The 19,154-nt window shown below is 35.8% G+C and overlaps 1 protein-coding gene across 1 annotated transcript in view; it reads left to right on the forward strand.

The window, feature by feature from the left end:
• DNER (delta/notch like EGF repeat containing) overlaps positions 1 to 19,154 on the forward strand; it is a 119,298-nt gene that overhangs the window by 43,932 nt on the left and 56,212 nt on the right. Inside the window, exons 2-4 of the mRNA XM_064666448.1 lie at positions 2,764 to 3,060; positions 13,246 to 13,340; positions 15,742 to 15,908. Of these exons, the coding sequence (XP_064522518.1) occupies positions 2,764 to 3,060; positions 13,246 to 13,340; positions 15,742 to 15,908 (559 nt within the window). The remainder of the gene's footprint in view (positions 1 to 2,763; positions 3,061 to 13,245; positions 13,341 to 15,741; positions 15,909 to 19,154) is intronic.

The raw sequence follows: 19,154 nt of genomic DNA on the forward strand, positions 1-19,154 counted from the left end.
TTAATCAATTATATTTGCTTATCTCTTTTTGTCTGCTAATTTAACAGAAAACTTATGCACAAAGGACATTGATTTGTTTGATAGGCTTATTGAAAGAGAATCGCTTCAGAATTACTACCAAGAAAAGAGAATGACAAAATCCTGTGAAATACTTCATAAAACTAAGTTCTGGGAAAGTCCATGGCTCAAGTTCTAAATCTACACACAACTTTTTTTTTTATTCTTCATCTAAATTTAACACTTTTAGTTATATTCATTTCCACTCTATGTGGAATGTTAGGGGGGGGTTCCTAAGGCACAAGGTGTTGTCATCAAACACATCTGTTCCCAGTCAAACAAGTTCAAAACAGTTTACAACAAATAGTGTGTGTCACACAGCATTTTGTATTATTTTACTGGTAAAGTGGATGGATGCATTCACTAATGGGAAAAAGTGCCCTTTGTGACTGTTTGAAAATGTTATTTTTTCTTCTTGTTACTAGGTTTGCAAATTAACCTTAACATTTTAGGTGTGACAAGAACAATTAAATTATTAACAAAAAGTGGGTTAATGTGAATTTGGATTCATTGTGAAAGTGTGAGTAAAGAGCTTATCCAACAATAGAATATCTGCATGTCTTTGAAACTCAGATCTAGTTCAAGAAACGAGAATATGAAAAAACTGTTGCAATGGTTTTTAAACTGGGCTTTGTTCACATGTCAACACTTTTTATCTTCAGTACTCTTAAAGGAAAAGGACATTTCTGTGAATATCTCTGGTATTTGGCAGTGGAACAAGCTTAAAATGTAACTGACAAACCATAGAACAGAACTAGTTTTGTTCCTTCCTGGAAATTGTTCTTTTCTGTCACTTAAATATTGTTTTGTGGAGAAGAGATCTAGAAATTGTTCTTGGAGAACTTATATATTCTGTTGATTTGCAGGAGAAAGAGACTTTAAGGACATAAGCCCTTCTGATAATAAAAATCCATACTTCTTTGATACTTGATATATCAGCTATATATATAAAATTGCTATATAGTTGAGTTTTAAAGAGGGAGAAGAGTCAGAGCTTGAACCTGATGTCTAATGTATCACCTGCTTTGTATGAGATGTGTCCTCATGCAAAGTAATAACATTCTGAGCTGCAGCCAATCCCACCAGATAAATGAGTAGATTGTATATGTTGGAGTGTCTTCCATTGCCCCTGACTCTTCTACATCAGTCAGTACAAAGTCTGACATTCATCATTAATTGACCCCAAAATTAACTTTCATCATAATATTTCCTCTGTTTTCTGTCCAAAAACGTTACAGAGTCTGGGGTGTACAAAAATTCCAGCCAAAGAAAGAATTCCAGTTGAGGTCAATAATAGTACTGTTTTATATAAGAAAGTGTAATATTAGGATTTGGGGACACGAGACCTTTGGACTGATGAAAAAATAAAATTCCTAGTGTAGACCGACCCAATACTTGTTTTTATGACATTAATGATATATAAAGTTTATGTAATTCCTGTGATAATTAAATGAGGGTGGTTCTTTACTGAGAGATGTAACAAGAAGCATTGCTTATTCAGGGAAGGACTGGAATGTTGTACAGGGAAGAACTGGGTAACCTTTAGAACTGGAGCTCTTGGGCGAAATTTGCATTTAAAGACTGAGGTAATGTCTGATTCCAGTGATGGAATCCCTTTGGTGTGAAGACAAATCAAGGGAACTGCGTGTCTGTCATGGTCAAACGACGACACTGAGCCAGCAGAGTGATTTAATTCTCACTAAGGCAGACAATTCTGAACTATTATCAAGGAAGCTGTTTCCAGGCCAAGCAAAAGTATTGGTGCGTTTCCAAAAGCCAGTGGTAAACTCTGGAGTCCCAGGTGCAAAAATGAGGATGTGTCCAGAGGAAAAGGTTTGTCCTCCCTGAGGACACTGGGCAAGCATGGCTTATTTTTCTAGGAGATGAAACCTGAGAAGAGTTTGTACATGTATTCTATAAATACATTATGGATGTAAAAATCAGCACAGAAGAGGGAAGACATTTAACATGAAAGTCAATGATGATGTAAGAAACTGAGTACAAACTAGCTGTAGGTAAATTTAAGCTAGAAGTTAAAGGCATGCAAGGCCAGGGCAGGATATTTCCTGCATCACTCAGCTCAGTCTTTGCCTATGTTACTACAAATGCTGTTTTAAGAACAGGCACATTTTTGCCCCTACTTTCTAATTCCTGAAAGTTTTCAGCACCAAAATGAATTGTATTCTGAAACTGCTGTCCATAAAATGAGGTGTGGGTAAAAGGCCCGGCTGTTTTCCACTGGAAGCTGTGTCCATGAGTAGGATTGTGTGATGTGGTTAACTCTGACCACAAAGAGCTGCTGCGTGACCTGAGTTCTGTGTCCCAGTCCTATTTCCGTTACTCCCTTAAGTTTCAAGATGCCTCTTGTTTTCCCTGAATAGATTGCTCTTTTAAGAGTGTTTTTGAAAATTCCTGATAACGAACAGTGGCCATGTTCCTATTTCATGCTTATCTCTTTGCTTGAATGTGGCAACAGTGAATTAGCATAAATGGTCGGAGGAAATTAGTTAATATAGATTAATTTGTATTCTTCTTTAATCCTTTGAATTTACCTCCTTGAAGATACATCAAAGATGAGCTTGGTTCATAAATATGTTTAGAAGATAAATACAGTAGGGCTAAAGAATCCCGATTTATGGTATTTTTAAAACTCAGAAATAAATCCTTTATAATCAGGAACTGACCTATATGATATGCTTTTTCCAGTTTGTTTCAGATCCTTGTGCCAGCAACCCCTGTCACCATGGTAACTGCAGCACTAGCAGTGATGGCTACCTCTGTCTGTGCAGTGAAGGCTATGAGGGAACAAACTGTGAGCACTCATTTCACAGCCTTCCCGGGGCTGAAAGGACAGAGCCGACGTCCCCACGGCAGAGCAGCCCCACCTCACCCACCCTGGAACCTGACGTTGTTCTGCCTCGCTCAAGAGCGACTGTGGCATTACCTACGTGGCAGCCAAGAGCGGGACAGAAGGTGGTAGAACTGAAGTGGGATGAAACAGAGGTGAGAGTATTCTGTCTAAATGAAAATGCACAGAAAAAAAACCTTGAAAGTGTTATCATTTTTGGGTTGTCATTCGTGCATCGTTTCGTGGGCTTCTACACGAGAGGACTGAAGATATGATCTCTGCCCTGAGTTAATATGCCAGTAAAATTAAACACAAAAACCCATTTGATACATGTTACAAGTAATGGGCTTAAGCTGGCCAACGTGTTGTATTAGGTGGTTTTTTGAAATGGAATAATATTGTTTCTTGCAGGCATTTGTCTCTCCAAACATCAAATAAATTTAGGCAAAAATAAAGGCTAAAGCAATACCTTTAATATATTTTTTGCTATTTGCAGTTATAATCATGTGTTGCTTTGAAAAATACAGGTTCCTGCAGTGTTAAGAAAACATAGTTATTTAAGGATTAAATTGGTAGTTAGTATATTACACAGTGCAGAGCTCTGGAGATGCAGTGACAGTGGTGGAAACTTTTAAATATTTAAACTTATAAATGTTTGTTGTAACTCTTACAAACAATCCCAAACTTAACACTACCTGGCAAAACTACAACTGGATAGCACACAACATATGATCCTTTGCTTTCTGCTGTGTTGTACACTGCTTTTTTAGTAATGCATGTCTTGCATGGACTCTAGTGTCTGCAAATGTTTAAAAAAAGTATCAGACTTTACCTAGTTACTGTTAAAGTAATGACCAGCTTAGTACCAAGCACTAGGGGTATTGAAACTTGTGGATGAAGAAATATTTTAATTTCTGTAGGCAAAGAGTTGAATCTTTGTGACATTTTTTCTTATTGAGAAAGGCCTTGTGAAGTCATTTCATTGCAGTTTATTCAGGTAAAACAAGGAAAATGTCCACTGTATCTCTTTTTAAAGTGTTTCAATGAGTTTGATTCTCCTGAGGTGTTTTCACACAGTACATAATGAGGAAGTGAACAGGCATGTGTTTAATCCTGGAAGAAGTGTGTTTTTCATCGTTCTTTGCTAGTCCACAAAAATTTGTAGATGTTTTTACTGGAAAATTCATTTAAATCAATTTTTCAAAGTAGAATCAACATATATAAAGTATATGTTTGATGTCTTATGACCCTCAGGTTATATCTGAGGTGGAAGTATTTATAGGGCTGTCTCCCATTTCAGTAGGAGCTCTGGTAGGCAGTGTCTGGAGCACAAAGCTTTATTTCTTGGAATTCCATTTCCCCTCTCTGTTATTTTTCAGTAGAACATATGTCAGGCACCAAGGATGGAGTTTGGAGAGAGCACTGAAGCAGAACCAAACAATGATCTGCTCTTATTACTTAGTTTAAATGCAGTCTCATCTCTGCATGGTCGCTCCATGTGTCCTGATCAATTAAGGGCATGCTCTTCCCTCTACCAGATTTCCCTGGTGTGTCTTCCTCAATCTGTGATCTGGTATTGTGTAAGTAACATTTTTGCCTAGTTTGCAGTTTAGGCAGGTTCACTAAGAATTTCAGTCAAACAGATTGTTTGCAAGTGTGTATTTTAATAGCTCGAGTTCCCCCTTCTGCATGTCTTCTGTATTCTTCCTGAGAAATTATTTTTCTGTATTATTCCTGAGAAGTTATGAATTGCAATTGCACTATGAACACTAAAATGGAAATTACTTGTTGCCCTATTAGGAAATTGCTGGTGTTGACATGTTTTTAATATTTTATGATGGGTCTTGTATTTTTCACAAGCTCTTTAGTGTGGCATAGTGACCTTCTACCTTGTTCTTTGGAATTTGCAGTGAGAGAGATGATTATCTGAAACAAAGGGATTTCAGTTGCATATTCAAGACATTGTCTCTGATCTATATTAAACTGAAGAGAGTTGATTTGCCTTGAAGAGAGTTGATTTGGTTTGTGCTCCAAAGCCTCTTTGGTGGAGGCTTCAAAATTAAAAAGTTAAGTGTTAATAAGAAAAATACTACCTTTCCTCACAGCTCTAAGAACTTTGCAAAGCTTGATCCTTTCTTGCTCTCTTAAAAGGAAAAAATTAAAGTAGCTGTAGATTTTGTGTTGCAAAAATGTACTGTTTTGATCTTTGTTGATATTCAGAGGACAACAAAGGCTGATACTATTATGTTGTTTGTTCATTTGCTTTTTTAAATCTTCCAAGACAGTCAGTTTTCCAAATTATTCTATGCTGATACTGCAAGTGAACTACTGTTCTTCAGATTCTTTTGTCTCAGAGTGAAATTTTGCCAAAATCTTTCCAATTGAAAGCTCTCACTATCTTGCAAGGATTAAGTTTACATGGAAGCTTTTCCAGGAAGTTTTGGCAACTCAAAATATGAACACAGGAGAGAAGTAGACTGTCTAGGAGATGCACGATGTATGCTTATGGTTGGACATGTTTTCTGTATTCCGTGATCCCAGGGATATATTTAGCACTGTTTGCTTGGATGAACCATCTCAGTATTGTCTGAAGCAGTAGACAAATTAAAAATGTCTTTGGGTACAGTTTCATTTCTCAGAGAGGTCTTGATATAGGAAATTAATCTTTTCCTGATATGCAGATTAAGGAGTAAAAACACAGATCCTAGACAAGAAGATTTTCTCTTAATTGATTTCTTCAGTATAACATGAATTTGTCTTTGTGCTCAGCTGTTGAAAGAGAACTCTTTTTCTTATTTGGGGCAATTACCTTATTCCACTTGCAAGAGAGATCCAACTAACAATCCACATTTCTCCAGTTCAATCATCTTTTTGTTACAGTGTAGAAAAGGTGTATATTAGCCAATAGTAGAAGAAAAAAAAAACCATCTCATTAATCAGACTCGATTAATGGATTTAATAAAGGTTTCTGTGTACAAAATCAACTGTAAGAATAGTAGTACCATACTCTTATATGTGACTTTTCCATAATAGATCTCGAATTCTTTTCAAAGGAAATCAGCAGTATTCTTCACATTTTACAGATGGAGACACTGAAGCTCAGAACAGTAAAGTGATTTGCCAGGTGCACAGCCAGGGATTAGAATGCTGAGCACGTGAGTCCTAGCCTAACCTTCTATTTATACTGCAGTTTTGTGCTCAGATTCAAGGTTTTGGAACTAGTGATTAGAGGCTACAATAAACTTCTAATTCCTCCTGCAGTGGGGACAGCATTTGTTTTACGTGTGTCCTTTAGTCAGTAAATAATAAGCCTTTAAAAGGAGTATGGCTGAGTCAAGTGGAAAATCCTGAAAGGGAGTGCTCCTCCTCTGCACCAATGGAATATGCTTAAGGAATAATTCTGCTTGAAACAGGGACCTTTGAATCTTGACTACTTTATGTGTTGTTAAATGTTTGTGCACTTTTGACAAGGTTGGTATGGGGGTAGAAGGAGGAAAGAACAGAATCCGAATGGAATCATGGAAGAGAGATCCATTTGAGATTGCTAAATACAGAACAGAAACTCCATCCTTAGGAATGATATCTTAGGAAAATATTTGTCATGGAAATGGGTGAAGGCTGGAGTATATATGCTTACCCTTTTCTTAACCTGTTTTCTTGACATTCCCTCTTATGATTGCTGTTAAAGTACTGGAACATGTATAATTCTGGTTTGACTAAGGACAGATCTTCTACCTGTATATAAGATTTGTTTTAGAAATCTCTAATACCTTTCTTTTGTTTTTAGAAGAAGATATCCTACAAACACATAAGGAGACAGAAGGAAACACAGATTTTGCTAGAATAATTTTACCTTTCTTCTAGGATAAATCTGTAACTTCACTCTCTTCTCTACAATATTTGTTTATGGAATTTTCTGTACAAACACCATTCTGATAGACAATTGATGCAAGCATCTCTGGATAAGTAATAGTATTTATTATATTTGTTTTCAAAGCAAACCCCTAAATGTCTCTAAAAGCTCAGTATGCTAAAAAAAACTTATGTGAAGTTCACACAAACCTTAGTTTATTAAGTTCTATTGCTAAATGATGTTTAATAGATGGTCACAAATACTAGCTTTCCTAAAATCAAAGTTCTTTAAGGACAAAAATACCCTTATAGGGAATTCTAGTGAGTGCAATTCCATTAAGATACTGAAGGCTCGCTCATCTGAAGCTATATTGGTAGGTGGGCTCAGGACTTTTGGTTATCCAGAGCTGTCTTTAAAAAGTAGCTGGATTCTTAACTCCTCCTTCAGGAATCATCCTGACTGGAAGTCTCAGAGAGTCTGAGGAGAAAAAAAAAAAAAGCCTGATGTGTTTACTGCCTTTCAGTGTTTTGTGTAGAAATATCTCTAGCTGACTTGACAGTCTTTGGTTGAAATGTACGTCCCAATTTACTCTCCAGTGACCTGAGCTCACACTCTGCATATAAAGATTTGACTGTGTGAAATTTTTGCTTGATGAGCTTGTTCATACAATGTTTACCTTTATTATCTCCTTACACTTTGGAATAATAAATGACTATTAATTATTCAGGGAAGTAATATTTATTGAATGACTGTGCTGTGATGTCAGCAGAGGATAGGCAGCTAAACCACACACAGCCACTTGCTCACTCCCCTATCCAATGAGAATTGGAAGGGTAAAAGTGTGAGAACTCATGGGGAGATAATTAAAAAAAAAGGAAGAAAAAGAAAGCAATAAAGAAAAATAAATTAAAAACCTAAACAAAACAAATGATGTGAAAAACCCCAGTTACTCACCACTAAGTAACCAATGCCCAGCCACTCTCTGAGCAGCAACAGCCCTGGCCAACTTCCACCTCCCACCCCGAGTTTTATTACTGAGCATGACATCGTATGGTGTGGGATGTCCTTTTGGTCAGTTGGGATCAGCTGTTCCACTGTGGTCCCCCAAACCTGTGCACCCCCCAGCCTACTTGCTGGCAGGGCAGTCTAAGAAAGAGAAAAGGCCTTAATGCTGTGTAAGCACCGTCCAGTGATAACTAAAACATCCCTGTTATCAACCCTGTGCTCATCACAAATCCAAAACACAGCACCATGAAAGCTGCTGCGAAGAAAATCAAATCCATCCCAGCCAAAACCTGTACAGGATGAACAGCAGATTTTATGAAGTTGACATTGATTTTGGTGGCCAGCTTGAGACCAGAAGGCAGATGGTTAATGTGATAACCCAGGTAATCTATCTGAGAAAGTGTCATTGGGTAAGATAACCTCCTGTGCCTGCTGATGCATCTGCCTCTACTGTTGACATTGGTAGTCCGTGACAGAAATACAAAGTTTTAACAGTGTTATCTGGGGGATTATCATGCATCAAAATGCACTGGATGCTCTTGGTGGTGTGATTACTGATTCTACAAAGGGCCTTTTGCTCAGATGAGCAAAGAAACAAACTGCCAGCAACAGAATTCCCCAGGTGGATGTGCAGCCTTCTTTACCTCCCATTTCAATGCTGCAATAACTGGGAAGCCTTCTTCATTTGGTACTGGTTTTGGATGCAGTCTGTCAGCCTCCCCTTGGTGTTCTTCAGAGAGGCACTACTCCTACTCTGAACACTTTTGCTTTTCTCTCCCACTGGTGAGATATGTTAGAAATAAACCTCAATTTTCTTTTTATTCTGGTTTTCTTTCAAGCATTGTCCCATATGAAACTCTAGAGGGTAGAAACAAGTACACTTGTGTGGAGGTTAAGCTACATGACACTAGATTTTCAAAACCAGTAGTTTTTCATGCTACAGGGAAGGGTACTGGAACTGATTTTTTTTTCCTCTTTTTTTCTTTTATTATCTTGTTCTGAATTGGATTTCTGTGCCAGAAGTGATCCTGCTTCATTGCTTGAACAAGTAATTCAGTTTTCATGGGACACCACCCCAGAACACAGCGTTGTTTTTCTCAAAGAGCTCATTTTCCTGCTCTTTGCATTAACATGTCTTTTCAAATATGTTTAAAGTTTTAAGCATAGGTTTTTTTCTTTGCTGTGAGATGAGTTTGTATCCATCTCTTTTATTTAGTTCAAGAATGATGTGTGCATTCATGTATTCTGTTTAATTCCAGACTAATTTGCCCCACTTTGCTCTGGCTCTAAGACCATGCAGATTTCTTTGTTGCCTCATCAGGAGTAAAAACAGGAGAACAGCTTTTTGAGTCTGAAAGACAAGAGATAAATCAAAGAGAACATTCTCAGCTAGCACAGGAGGAAGGTTTCAATTAAAAATACGCAGGTATCTGTGCGTGCATGAGTGTGCACACACGTTCACACAGACTTATTTGTGTAAGCTTTGGGGACATCTGAATGAAACAAAACACTCTTCTTGTATGCTGGAGTGGGGTTTTGTGAAAGCTGTGGTGTCACTGAAGTTACAATGGCAATTTACAGCAAAGTCTTAGTTGGGTGAATTTTCACTCACAGCATCAGTGTAGGTGAGGTTGGAAAGGATCTCTGGACATTGAGCAAACTCCTTGCTCAAAGCAGGGTCAGCTGGAGCAGGTTGCTCAGAATTGTGTTCAGCTGAGTCTTAACTCAAAGGATGAAGAGTGCACAAGATACCTGGGCAGCCTTTTCCAGTATTTGGAAGTATCTGCTAGATTTCAGAAATAATCTTTATTATCTTCTTAATAGGGTAGTGAGGAATTTCTAAAGCTCATATAAATTTGGCCATTCCACTTACAGACCACTTTCAAGTCTGAGGAAAGTATGGCATGTTTTGCAAGAAGTAAAAGCCTTCTGCAATTTTGTGAACTCAGGGGGTGGAGATACAAAAGAAATGCAAATGTATTGCAGTGGCAGAATTGCTGTATTTTGTGCTGTTCAGGATTAGTCTGCCCACGTTGATAAGTTCTTGCAGACTTACAAATGTCTGCTCAGCTTTTCAAGAAACATACTATGAAATTTCTTATACCTATCTTCAAAGAACTAATTTCAGTACTGAGAGGCTCTATAAATGCAGACAGTGTCTGTATGCTACTCTTCTTAGCCTCATTGAATTAAACTCTAGTACACTTATCAATGTAATAAAGGCACTCATTCATGGAAAAATGTTGCCTTGGGATTTATGTATGTGTTTCAGCACTTGTTGCATTAAGTGTATATCTCATTATTCTGGTTTGTATAAGGCAGGGGAGTAGCTGTACCATTCACACTATTTAATTTCTTCAGAAAAGTTGTAATATGGAAGAATAGTCTATTACTTTCTTTTTAGGTACCACACCTGATTTTCTTTGCAATCTCATCTATACTAATGCTATGACCTGGTAAGGAAATGTAACCAGTCAGTGCTGCCTTGTAAAGGTCCAGGTAGAGATTGTAGGAGTAAATACTCTTCTCAAGATTTCACTCTTGCTTTCTCAAATGATGCTCTTTTACCTATGTAAAATTTTAAAGTATTCAAAGCATAAATTTAATTTTTATATATTATGTTATCTTTTAAAAAACATAAAATTATTTAGATGCAAAGTCATGGAAGATGTATGTAAGGAGGAATTCTGTGTTTACTGTCAACAATTTGATAATTTTAAACTCTAAGTAAGGTTGTCAAGAACAGCTCTTGAATGTATTCTCTATTGACACAGGAGCTTATCCTTGCAATCAGTTCCTAAACATTCTTCAGGCTCTGGCAGGTGCATGAAGATTTTTTTTTTTCTTTGGTGACTATTTTTTAAGTAGCTGCATCATCTGTGTTATAGATATAAGTCTGTTCCCCAAGGAACTTCCTTGCTGTCTTAGAGGTTCTGTACTATTGAATACTTCAGGGGAATTTTAGAAGAGTTTGATGTCATTGTAGTTAGATGTAATTGTTTTTTAATATGTATTTTTTTGGGGGGGAATGAAAATTACAGATTGGTTTCATCTTCTGAGTGTCCTTTATTATTGTGATGTCTTGGTTGTCTTTGCCTTCATTCTTCAGTTGCTTAGTTTTGCAGAGAGCTCTGTTAAAACATGAAAGAGACATACTTAAAAATCTTTATACATATTTCTCACAGCTGTGGAAAAACTGCAATTTTTTTCTTAATTCAGGTGTCAAAACTGTCATTTTTGTCTCTATAGTATTTGCCTGAAATAGGACACTGCTGGGACTGTTTCTTGTTCCTTATGAGAGCTGCTGATTCTGCCTGTGTTTTTTTGTCTGATCCAAGTATCAGGGGTTTTAATATATAAAAGAAATTAGAATTTTGGCTTTGTAAAATCCTGGTTTTAGTGTCCTACTGGTTTATATGATTATTTTATCAGATTCTTAGAGCTTGAAGTCAGGGCCAATTACAAACGGACTTCCTAGATAAAGACATCAAACTTTACAAATCTCTTAATAGAAGAGTCAAAATCATTCATTTTGCCTTTCACTCTTCTGATTATCATTGCAGTATTTCCTATGTGTGCTTTTCCTGCTGATTAATCCTAAATTCTGATGTGTTTGCAAATTAAAGTTTTTTACTCAGTGTTTTTTTTGTTTGTTTTTTTTTCCATTTTCTCAAGGTCAAATCTCAGCTCTTGTTATGCAGCCATTTTGTTCAGCTCTTGCTTCTATATTTTTATGTGGTTTTTTTTTTTTAATTTGAGTTTCAAAGAGATCAATACCCTTTACAAACTTCTGATATTAAACAGTAAGTTAAATGAAATGCATAAATTACAGTTTTCCCACTTGTGTTCCAAGGTAATAGGAGCATGAAATTGTAACATTATAGAAATACTATAACGGGTGCATTTTAAGATGTAGCATAAGACTGCGTGAGAACAGAGATGCTGATTTCTTTTTTCCCTTTTTTCTAGTAGGAATATAGATTCTCAAAGAAAATGGAAGTTTAAATGGGGACATTTTTCCTGTTGGCACAGAAAGAGTGTTAGCCATATGAACTTTGGATGCATCATGCCTTTAATGTTAGCTCCATAATTTTGACTCCTGAGATTAAAAAATTGTAATGGATATATAATTTTTTTTTTTAAATTCACTTGAACAAATACAATAAAATTGCATCTCACTTTATTTTCATAAACCACCTGTGTTCATACTATATGTTCCAGGGAATTCAACAATGAATCATGTAATCTAGACATTGGGAAATCATTCACATCGGGAAATGTCAATACTGCGTGTTTGTCTTGCCTGAGTTGAAATAAGCTCTGAGTCTCCTAAAAAATTATTACTTGCATTGTATTCTGGACTTCTGTTGTTCCTGTTTTTACACGTGTTTCATAATCATGTTTAGAATGTGAATTTGAATTTTATTTAAGGTTATAAATTGGATTCTGGCTTTTTCTTGGATGTAAAATTAGTTCACAGAAGGGTGTCAAGTTGCATTTTTGCCTTTTCAGCAAAGCTGATGTAAAAAGCTTGCACACATGTTCTCCATGACTGAAAATATAACATGGCAAAATCTTCCTAGAAATTTGAAGATTAAACTGGTTTATTGAGTTTCTTTTTACAGTGTGATATTTCATAGCAAGCTGATGAAGATACTTGAAAACTAATCCTTTAAAACTACTGATGATGTTAATTTAAGTAATAGACTCAATCATACCACATAAAATATTACTTATTTGAAATATATTTATCCTTGGAACCATTAATGATTTTCAGAATGTCTTTAGGAAATTACTACTTTTGAAGATCTGAATAATTGAGGAGTCTGTGATTGCTTTGTGATGTGTGACATCTTTCATGGTGTCTTGATTTAGTTAATGAAGTAACTGATTTCTATGCCTGGTAGGCATCACTAGATTTGGCAAACACATCCTTTCACTCTCAACTGTGATCATCATTTTTTTCCATCTGAAAGCACTGTTTGTCTGAGCAACTTTTACTTGCAAAGAATAGCAATGGGCAAGTGGAAGAGTATTTTTTAAAGGAAGCATGTTTGGAAAAAAACATAGTATAGTAGAAAGACAATATATTTGCTATTATAAATCCTCCAAGAACGCATAAATTACTGATGCAATATTTCTTGGATGTGGCAAATGTTAGAGCTTTATTTATTATTTTAAAAGACCAGAAGCCTATTCATCTTTTTCTAAACATGTTCACTTTTAAAAGAAGATGCCTTTAGAAGTTCACACTTACATGCAGGAATTTTTTGTTAAAGTAAAAACCTAAAAGGATGGTTATGTAAATTTTCAGAATGTTTGTTGGCAGCATAAAGACTTCAGTGAATGTTTTGGTCCTTCCTGAGGATTTTTAAAAGATGACTGCTGGACTATTCATGTCATTTGTAAAAAAAAATTCTTTCATGTTTTCATTGGTCAGATTTTCTCATTTAGTGTTAAATAAAACTATTTCTATTTTCAGATAACCCCAGATGTGGCTTGTGGAAATGCCAGTTCCAATAGCTCTGCTGGAGGCCGGCTTGTCTCCTTTGAAGTTCCACAGAATACGTCAATAAAGTAAGAATATTCATTCTATGTGATGAAATACAAAAATGCTTTTATTCTCCTTTGACTGGATAGTTTAGACAACAGTTTTTCAGGCAGGCAGATCTGTCAGATGGCTAAAGGTCTATGAGAGAACTGCAGACAGACTTCAGGCATCGAGTGGTGCCATTGCAGCGCTTTGCTTGGCATAATTTTCCCCAAGTATTTAATGTTTAGAAGATGTGAGCGTGTAAGCTGTCTCTGGGCTATCATAATGCAGCAGAAATTAGGGCAGATGTGTTGAAGATGTCAGTTTGAAGAAGATATGACATTTCCTTTCTACTTCATGCAGTGAACACTTTTTTTACCCCCTTTAATCTCAAGATGAACTTGCTGGTAGAAGATGTTATCATTGACTATATAAATGCATGTATTTTGTGCATTTGTACTTGATTGCTGGATTGTTGCTTTGGGTGTCATCATCAGCTGTGAAATCTTTGTGTATGTCCTACAAACCACGTTTCTCAAAAATTTGAATTTATTCTGTTATTTGCTTTTCAAAGTCTTGCTTTTTCCATCACATGCTTGCTTTGTTACATTTAATTACCAGAACCTGACTTCCTAGAAAGATCTGATTCTGTCAGCTGGGATGAGGCATTTTCGTATTGGAAATTTTATTTTAAATAAAAATCTGCCAACGTAGCTCTCTGGCTCACAGCTTTACTGCAATTTTAGACTTAGATTTTCCCAAAATAGCCTCCTTTTCTCATACTGTCATCTTATCTTTCAGGATCCCAGGTTTCTGTTAAAAAAGGCCATGCTCACAGGAAAAAACAAACCGATGCAAGCAGACAAGCTGCAGACAGTTTGGAGCAGTAACTGTTAAACGTGGGGGTGTCCTACCCTTCCCACAGCACTTTGAATTGTGCTCATTCATGAGCCTTAAGCCTAAGCCAGAAAGAGATCTGTGAGTGTGGATGCTCTGGCTGGCTGGAATCTGAAAGCAAACAAGTGTCTTTTCTTGGAATCAGGAAAAAGCTGGCATTTGTGGATTCTAAAGCTCTATTTAAAATGGAGGGACCCCATTTTAAAGGAGGCTGCAGAGTACATAGTAATTTTTGATGATTTTTACACTGCATATATTTAGTTGTGTTTTATATCTGCTTAGATTAGGACAGGTCAGGGAAACTATCTTTATTTCATCTTATTTCCTATGGTAAAGGCCCAAGTAACATATCTGGTTCGATGGCTACCTATGAAAGGTAAATAATTTGAGTTTAATAAGTTTGTTTTGTTTTGATTGTCAGGTGTGATCTAAACTGTGAAACTAGTTTCTATCCTGTTCTAAAATGAGATGGTCAGCAAAGGACTTTTCTTAAAGAGGACCCAAAATACTGTAAAAATTTTTCTTATGATGTCTAGTTGCAACATTTTTTCAACTTGGGTCATGCATCATTACAAAACTTTGTTGCTTTGAAGTCAAATGAAAAATGACAATTTCCTTGTGTTTTGAGCAGGATTGAAATAATTTTATTACAGAAAATTATGGAACAGAACATCTCTAGGTATTTGGAAGTCTGTTTTCAGCAAGAGAAAATTATCAGTTTTTAGCAGTTGGATGTAGTTGTGTTTGAATTTTTGGAGGATTGTTTAAACTCCTTTGGTATTCCTTCTGAGGAAATGATTGCCCAAATATTTGGGAACTTGCCAGAAACATGACAGGTTTTTATTGTTTCTTTGTGGAGGGGAGTAGGAAAAAATATATCCTGAGAGGACAGAAAGAGTGGCATAGAGTACAGCGCTTCCTACCGGAGCCGACAGTGTCTGTGCCCTAGTAAACCCTATATCCAATCTGTCAGTATTCAGGAAGACACCATGGGCTCAGTGACCTTGGGAGCATTGCATGACTCATTTGATTTAAAAGAATAAACTGTCCCGAATCTTCGATCCGGTGTGTCAGACAAATGGGGATTTCTACAAGGATATGTCTCCCTGTGTTGAGTGAACATTGAATGTTCTTCAGTAAACAAGAGCCCTGGATGTACTTCAGCTACAGAAAATGATGGCATTGTAGATGTAGAATGGAAGTACTACTCAAAAAGGCATAAATACAGAGACTGAATAAGGATCCTTAACTATTACATGATATTTATGTAAAACTCTTCTTGGGCAGTAAGATGGTGACCTTCAAGTATTGGAAATTGGAACTCTGTATGATTTAATCTGCTGTAACATATACTATTATGCAAATCTTACAGTTGAAGCATTTTTTAATTTTGTGGACATGCTAAAAATCTTCAGGACTTTTCCTGATTCCATGCTTGCTAAATTTAAGATTTTCTTCTTTATTGATAAGCTTTTGTTCTACAGTGATGTATTTCCTAATAACACAAATTTCCCTCAGTGTAAATATTCTCATTATTTCTTTTCTTAGAATAAGGCAAGATGCTACTGCTTCTCTCATTCTGCTATGGAAAGTCACAAGCACTGGATTTAAACAGTGTTCACTCATTGATGGCAGAAGTGTCACTCTTCTCCAGGCACTGGGTGGACTTGTTCTTTCTGAAGAAATGCTTGCACTGGGAAACAACTACTTTATTGGTGAGTAACATGCTTTCTGTTCATCACCTCTCAGTGACAGCCAATGGTTTATGCAGCATTTAGAGGAACAAGAGTAATTCCTTTCATTTAAGTGCTGCTGAAAGATCCAGATGGGATATTGGGACCATGTTCTAGGCATGGATTCATTCAAACCAGACAAGAGGTACACTGAATTTGTACACAGCTGGCACCGTTCAGTTTAAAATGTAGATGGTCATTTTTGCCTGATACCTTTAGATGATGCAAGATGTTTTATGTGTTCTATTTTAATAACTGTAAAGCTTTTGGTAAATGCTACAGTATATAACTGTCTGCATGAGGTGTTCCTTTGTCAGGTACTGGGTCATGAGGTACTTTGTGAAGAAGCTTAAGCCTGTACACAGTAAAATTGAAAAAATATATTAGAAGATCAGATTTCCTATTATATTTTAACAATGTTTAATTGCACAACTTTTTTATTTTCTAGTTTTGTCTCTGTTAATGTGAAACCTTAGAAATATACTATTTGTTTCATAGGGCAATTAAATGTTAAGCATCTTTGTGGAAGGAGTGTAATGAAAATAGGCTGATATGTTATTTTTAAGTGTATGGGAAATAATACTGGTTTAATGCAATATTTATGCATAGATGCAATAGACTTAATTAAATTGAGATTTCTGGGCAGATGTTTTATTATACCAATGACATGAAACCAAAGTCATTGTAATAACAGCATTTATTATTATCTGCTTGAAATGCTGTATATCTTATAATGAACTATAAGCTGCCACAATTGTTATTCAATAACTTATCATGCTAATAAATGTAAAATTAAAAACATTCTGCTGCAGAAATATTGGGACAAAATCCAAGTGTGTAGCTAATATAGAAAATTCCAAATGCAGCTGTAGTGCCTTGTTCTCTCCTTTTTGAGCTATCACTTAGCAAAGATACTGCTGAAACGTTGTTAGTATAATAATTTGATTACTGTCAGCAGCAATTTCTTTCAGTGATGTTTATTTTCTTCAAATTATTTTTCAGTTTCGGGGTTTTTCTATTATTCCAAGATTCTTAGTTTTAACCTTTTTTTTTTTTTTCCTTTTAATCTAGTTTTGCATTTAATTTGTCAGGGGAAAACTTATCCTCATGTATCTTCCTCAGGAATAAATTTTTGCATTTGCCTTGTGGTAGCTAATGTATGATAAAAGCATCCTGAAGACAGGGTAATTTGTAGCTTTTATACACTCGTGAAAGTGCCCAAAGGCACATCTTGGATTATAAGCTCCCAAATAGAGGGCCTGAGTTGCTCTGTGAAGGTTTCACTTGACTGTATACATAGTACAGCACAGGCTATTAATTCAGTTGACTAAAACGTATGTTCTGTTGCTCTTTCAGAGTTTGTCTTGTCCTATTTGTCTCTGTGGCTGCCTTTCTGTCACTGGCATTCTTGCTTTAAATTTTTTATTCTGTGTTGGGTAACACGAGGTGAAAAATGTACCTTTTCCTTGATGAATACAAAATGGGGCTTAATTCATGAAAATAGATTATTTAATGCAGTACAAGTTTTCTGAGACCTCTTATTTTACTTCCATGTGGCTTTTGATATTTTCTTTGGTCTTTCTTTTTAATTTTCTGATAGTGAAATTCTTTGTAGAATTTTCCAGTTGCTGTAGTGTAATTTGATTTATGTAAAGAACATGAATCATAAATGCATTTGCATGAAGCAGCAGGGAGGCTCCAGTAGTACAGTGAGATGTTCATGAATAGGAGTGTCTGAGTGCTTAGTCAAGATGAGTGAGGTTATAGTGCATTTGAATTTTTATAAATCCTATTTATTTTAGCAAATAGTTGGATTAACTGTAGTGATTTTGATAGAAAATGAATATGAAACATTCCTTCTGCATATCTTTCAGTCCTGAGGGGTTGCAACTCTGCACTATCAAATAATCAAGTAATGAGGTAACTCAACTCTTTTCCAGAGTAAATTATTTTATGTGGTCTTAACTTACTTATAGCTTTTCCCAGAATTATTTCTTTTAATAAAACAGTTGAGCAAAAAAAGAGTGAAATATTAAAGCAATAAAGACACTGAAACATGAATTTGTTAGTTTAAGAAAGAAAAAACAAAACAGCCTCTGAGTTTCCTTCTCAATTATGTGGAAATATTCTGCTTACTTTCCATCATCAGTTTTTGTACGATGAAGTGTCTTGAGTGTAAAACTTAAAAGTAACTCAGTTATTTGTTGTGAAAAATGCTGAATGTTATCTTAACTGAAATCTGCAATTCTGCCAAGGCTTATAGAAAAATAATTTAATCTTTACTTCAGATATGATCCAGATGTATGGAAGTGGTCTATGAAGTTGACATGACTCACAACTCTTTAGATTTCAGTCATTTAGTTTTCAATAAGATCACATGAATATATTTTTGTCTGATAGACAACTTTCCATATTTTCTTGATGTGCATGACAAGCTTATACAAAGGTACAATAAATTAAACTGGGTTATTATATATTAAAAATCAATAATATTGCATGTGTTTTTATTGGTGCTCTTTAAGATAGAACAATAGGAGGCCACAGGATACTGTAGGATGCTGTAAACATAGAGTCACACAGTAAGACTGTGGACCATGACCATCAATATATTTACTTTTTATACTTTCTCCCTCCTTCCCCTACTTTTTCTGTTTATTCAAATGAGTTTTTAAAGGTTTCTTGTCTTAATTTGTGAGTTCTGTACAATGGTATTTTTTGTTTTCTTTTAAACAATTTCTAATGAGAACTGTAAAAGAAAAATGGGGGAGGTCTGAGTGATGTTTTTTCCATTTGATTTTTTTTTTTTTGGATGTATGTGTCTTTTTGATCTACATCTTGAGTCACTTTTGAGTCACTTCTCACTGTATTGCCTCCAAGGTTTTTTTACTCAGCAAGGTACTTTAATTCCTCTTGCAAATCTTTCTGAATAAGTTATTTACACCAAAGAGAAAACATTTAGGGAAATATTATTTGTTTTGTGTTACCTTGTGGTGACACAAGTTTAAAGTTGTTTAGACAAGATTGAAAAGACACAGAAGTCAGCAGTAATGTGCTGATTTGCTGATCATGTGGTTCGGGGAACAATGTCTAGAGGTTGAGAAGAATGCTGTTCTGACATCTAAAAATAGACACCTCCAGCACAGTTCTGCTCCCCCCAGAGACAGGACCTGCTCTGTATGAGAATGAAGGGGGAGAGTGGAGCACAACTAAAGGAAAAGAAGCAGCCTG

Source organism: Pseudopipra pipra, chromosome 10 (genome assembly GCF_036250125.1).
Source record: "Pseudopipra pipra isolate bDixPip1 chromosome 10, bDixPip1.hap1, whole genome shotgun sequence".
NCBI classification, from domain to species: domain Eukaryota; kingdom Metazoa; phylum Chordata; class Aves; order Passeriformes; family Pipridae; genus Pseudopipra; species Pseudopipra pipra.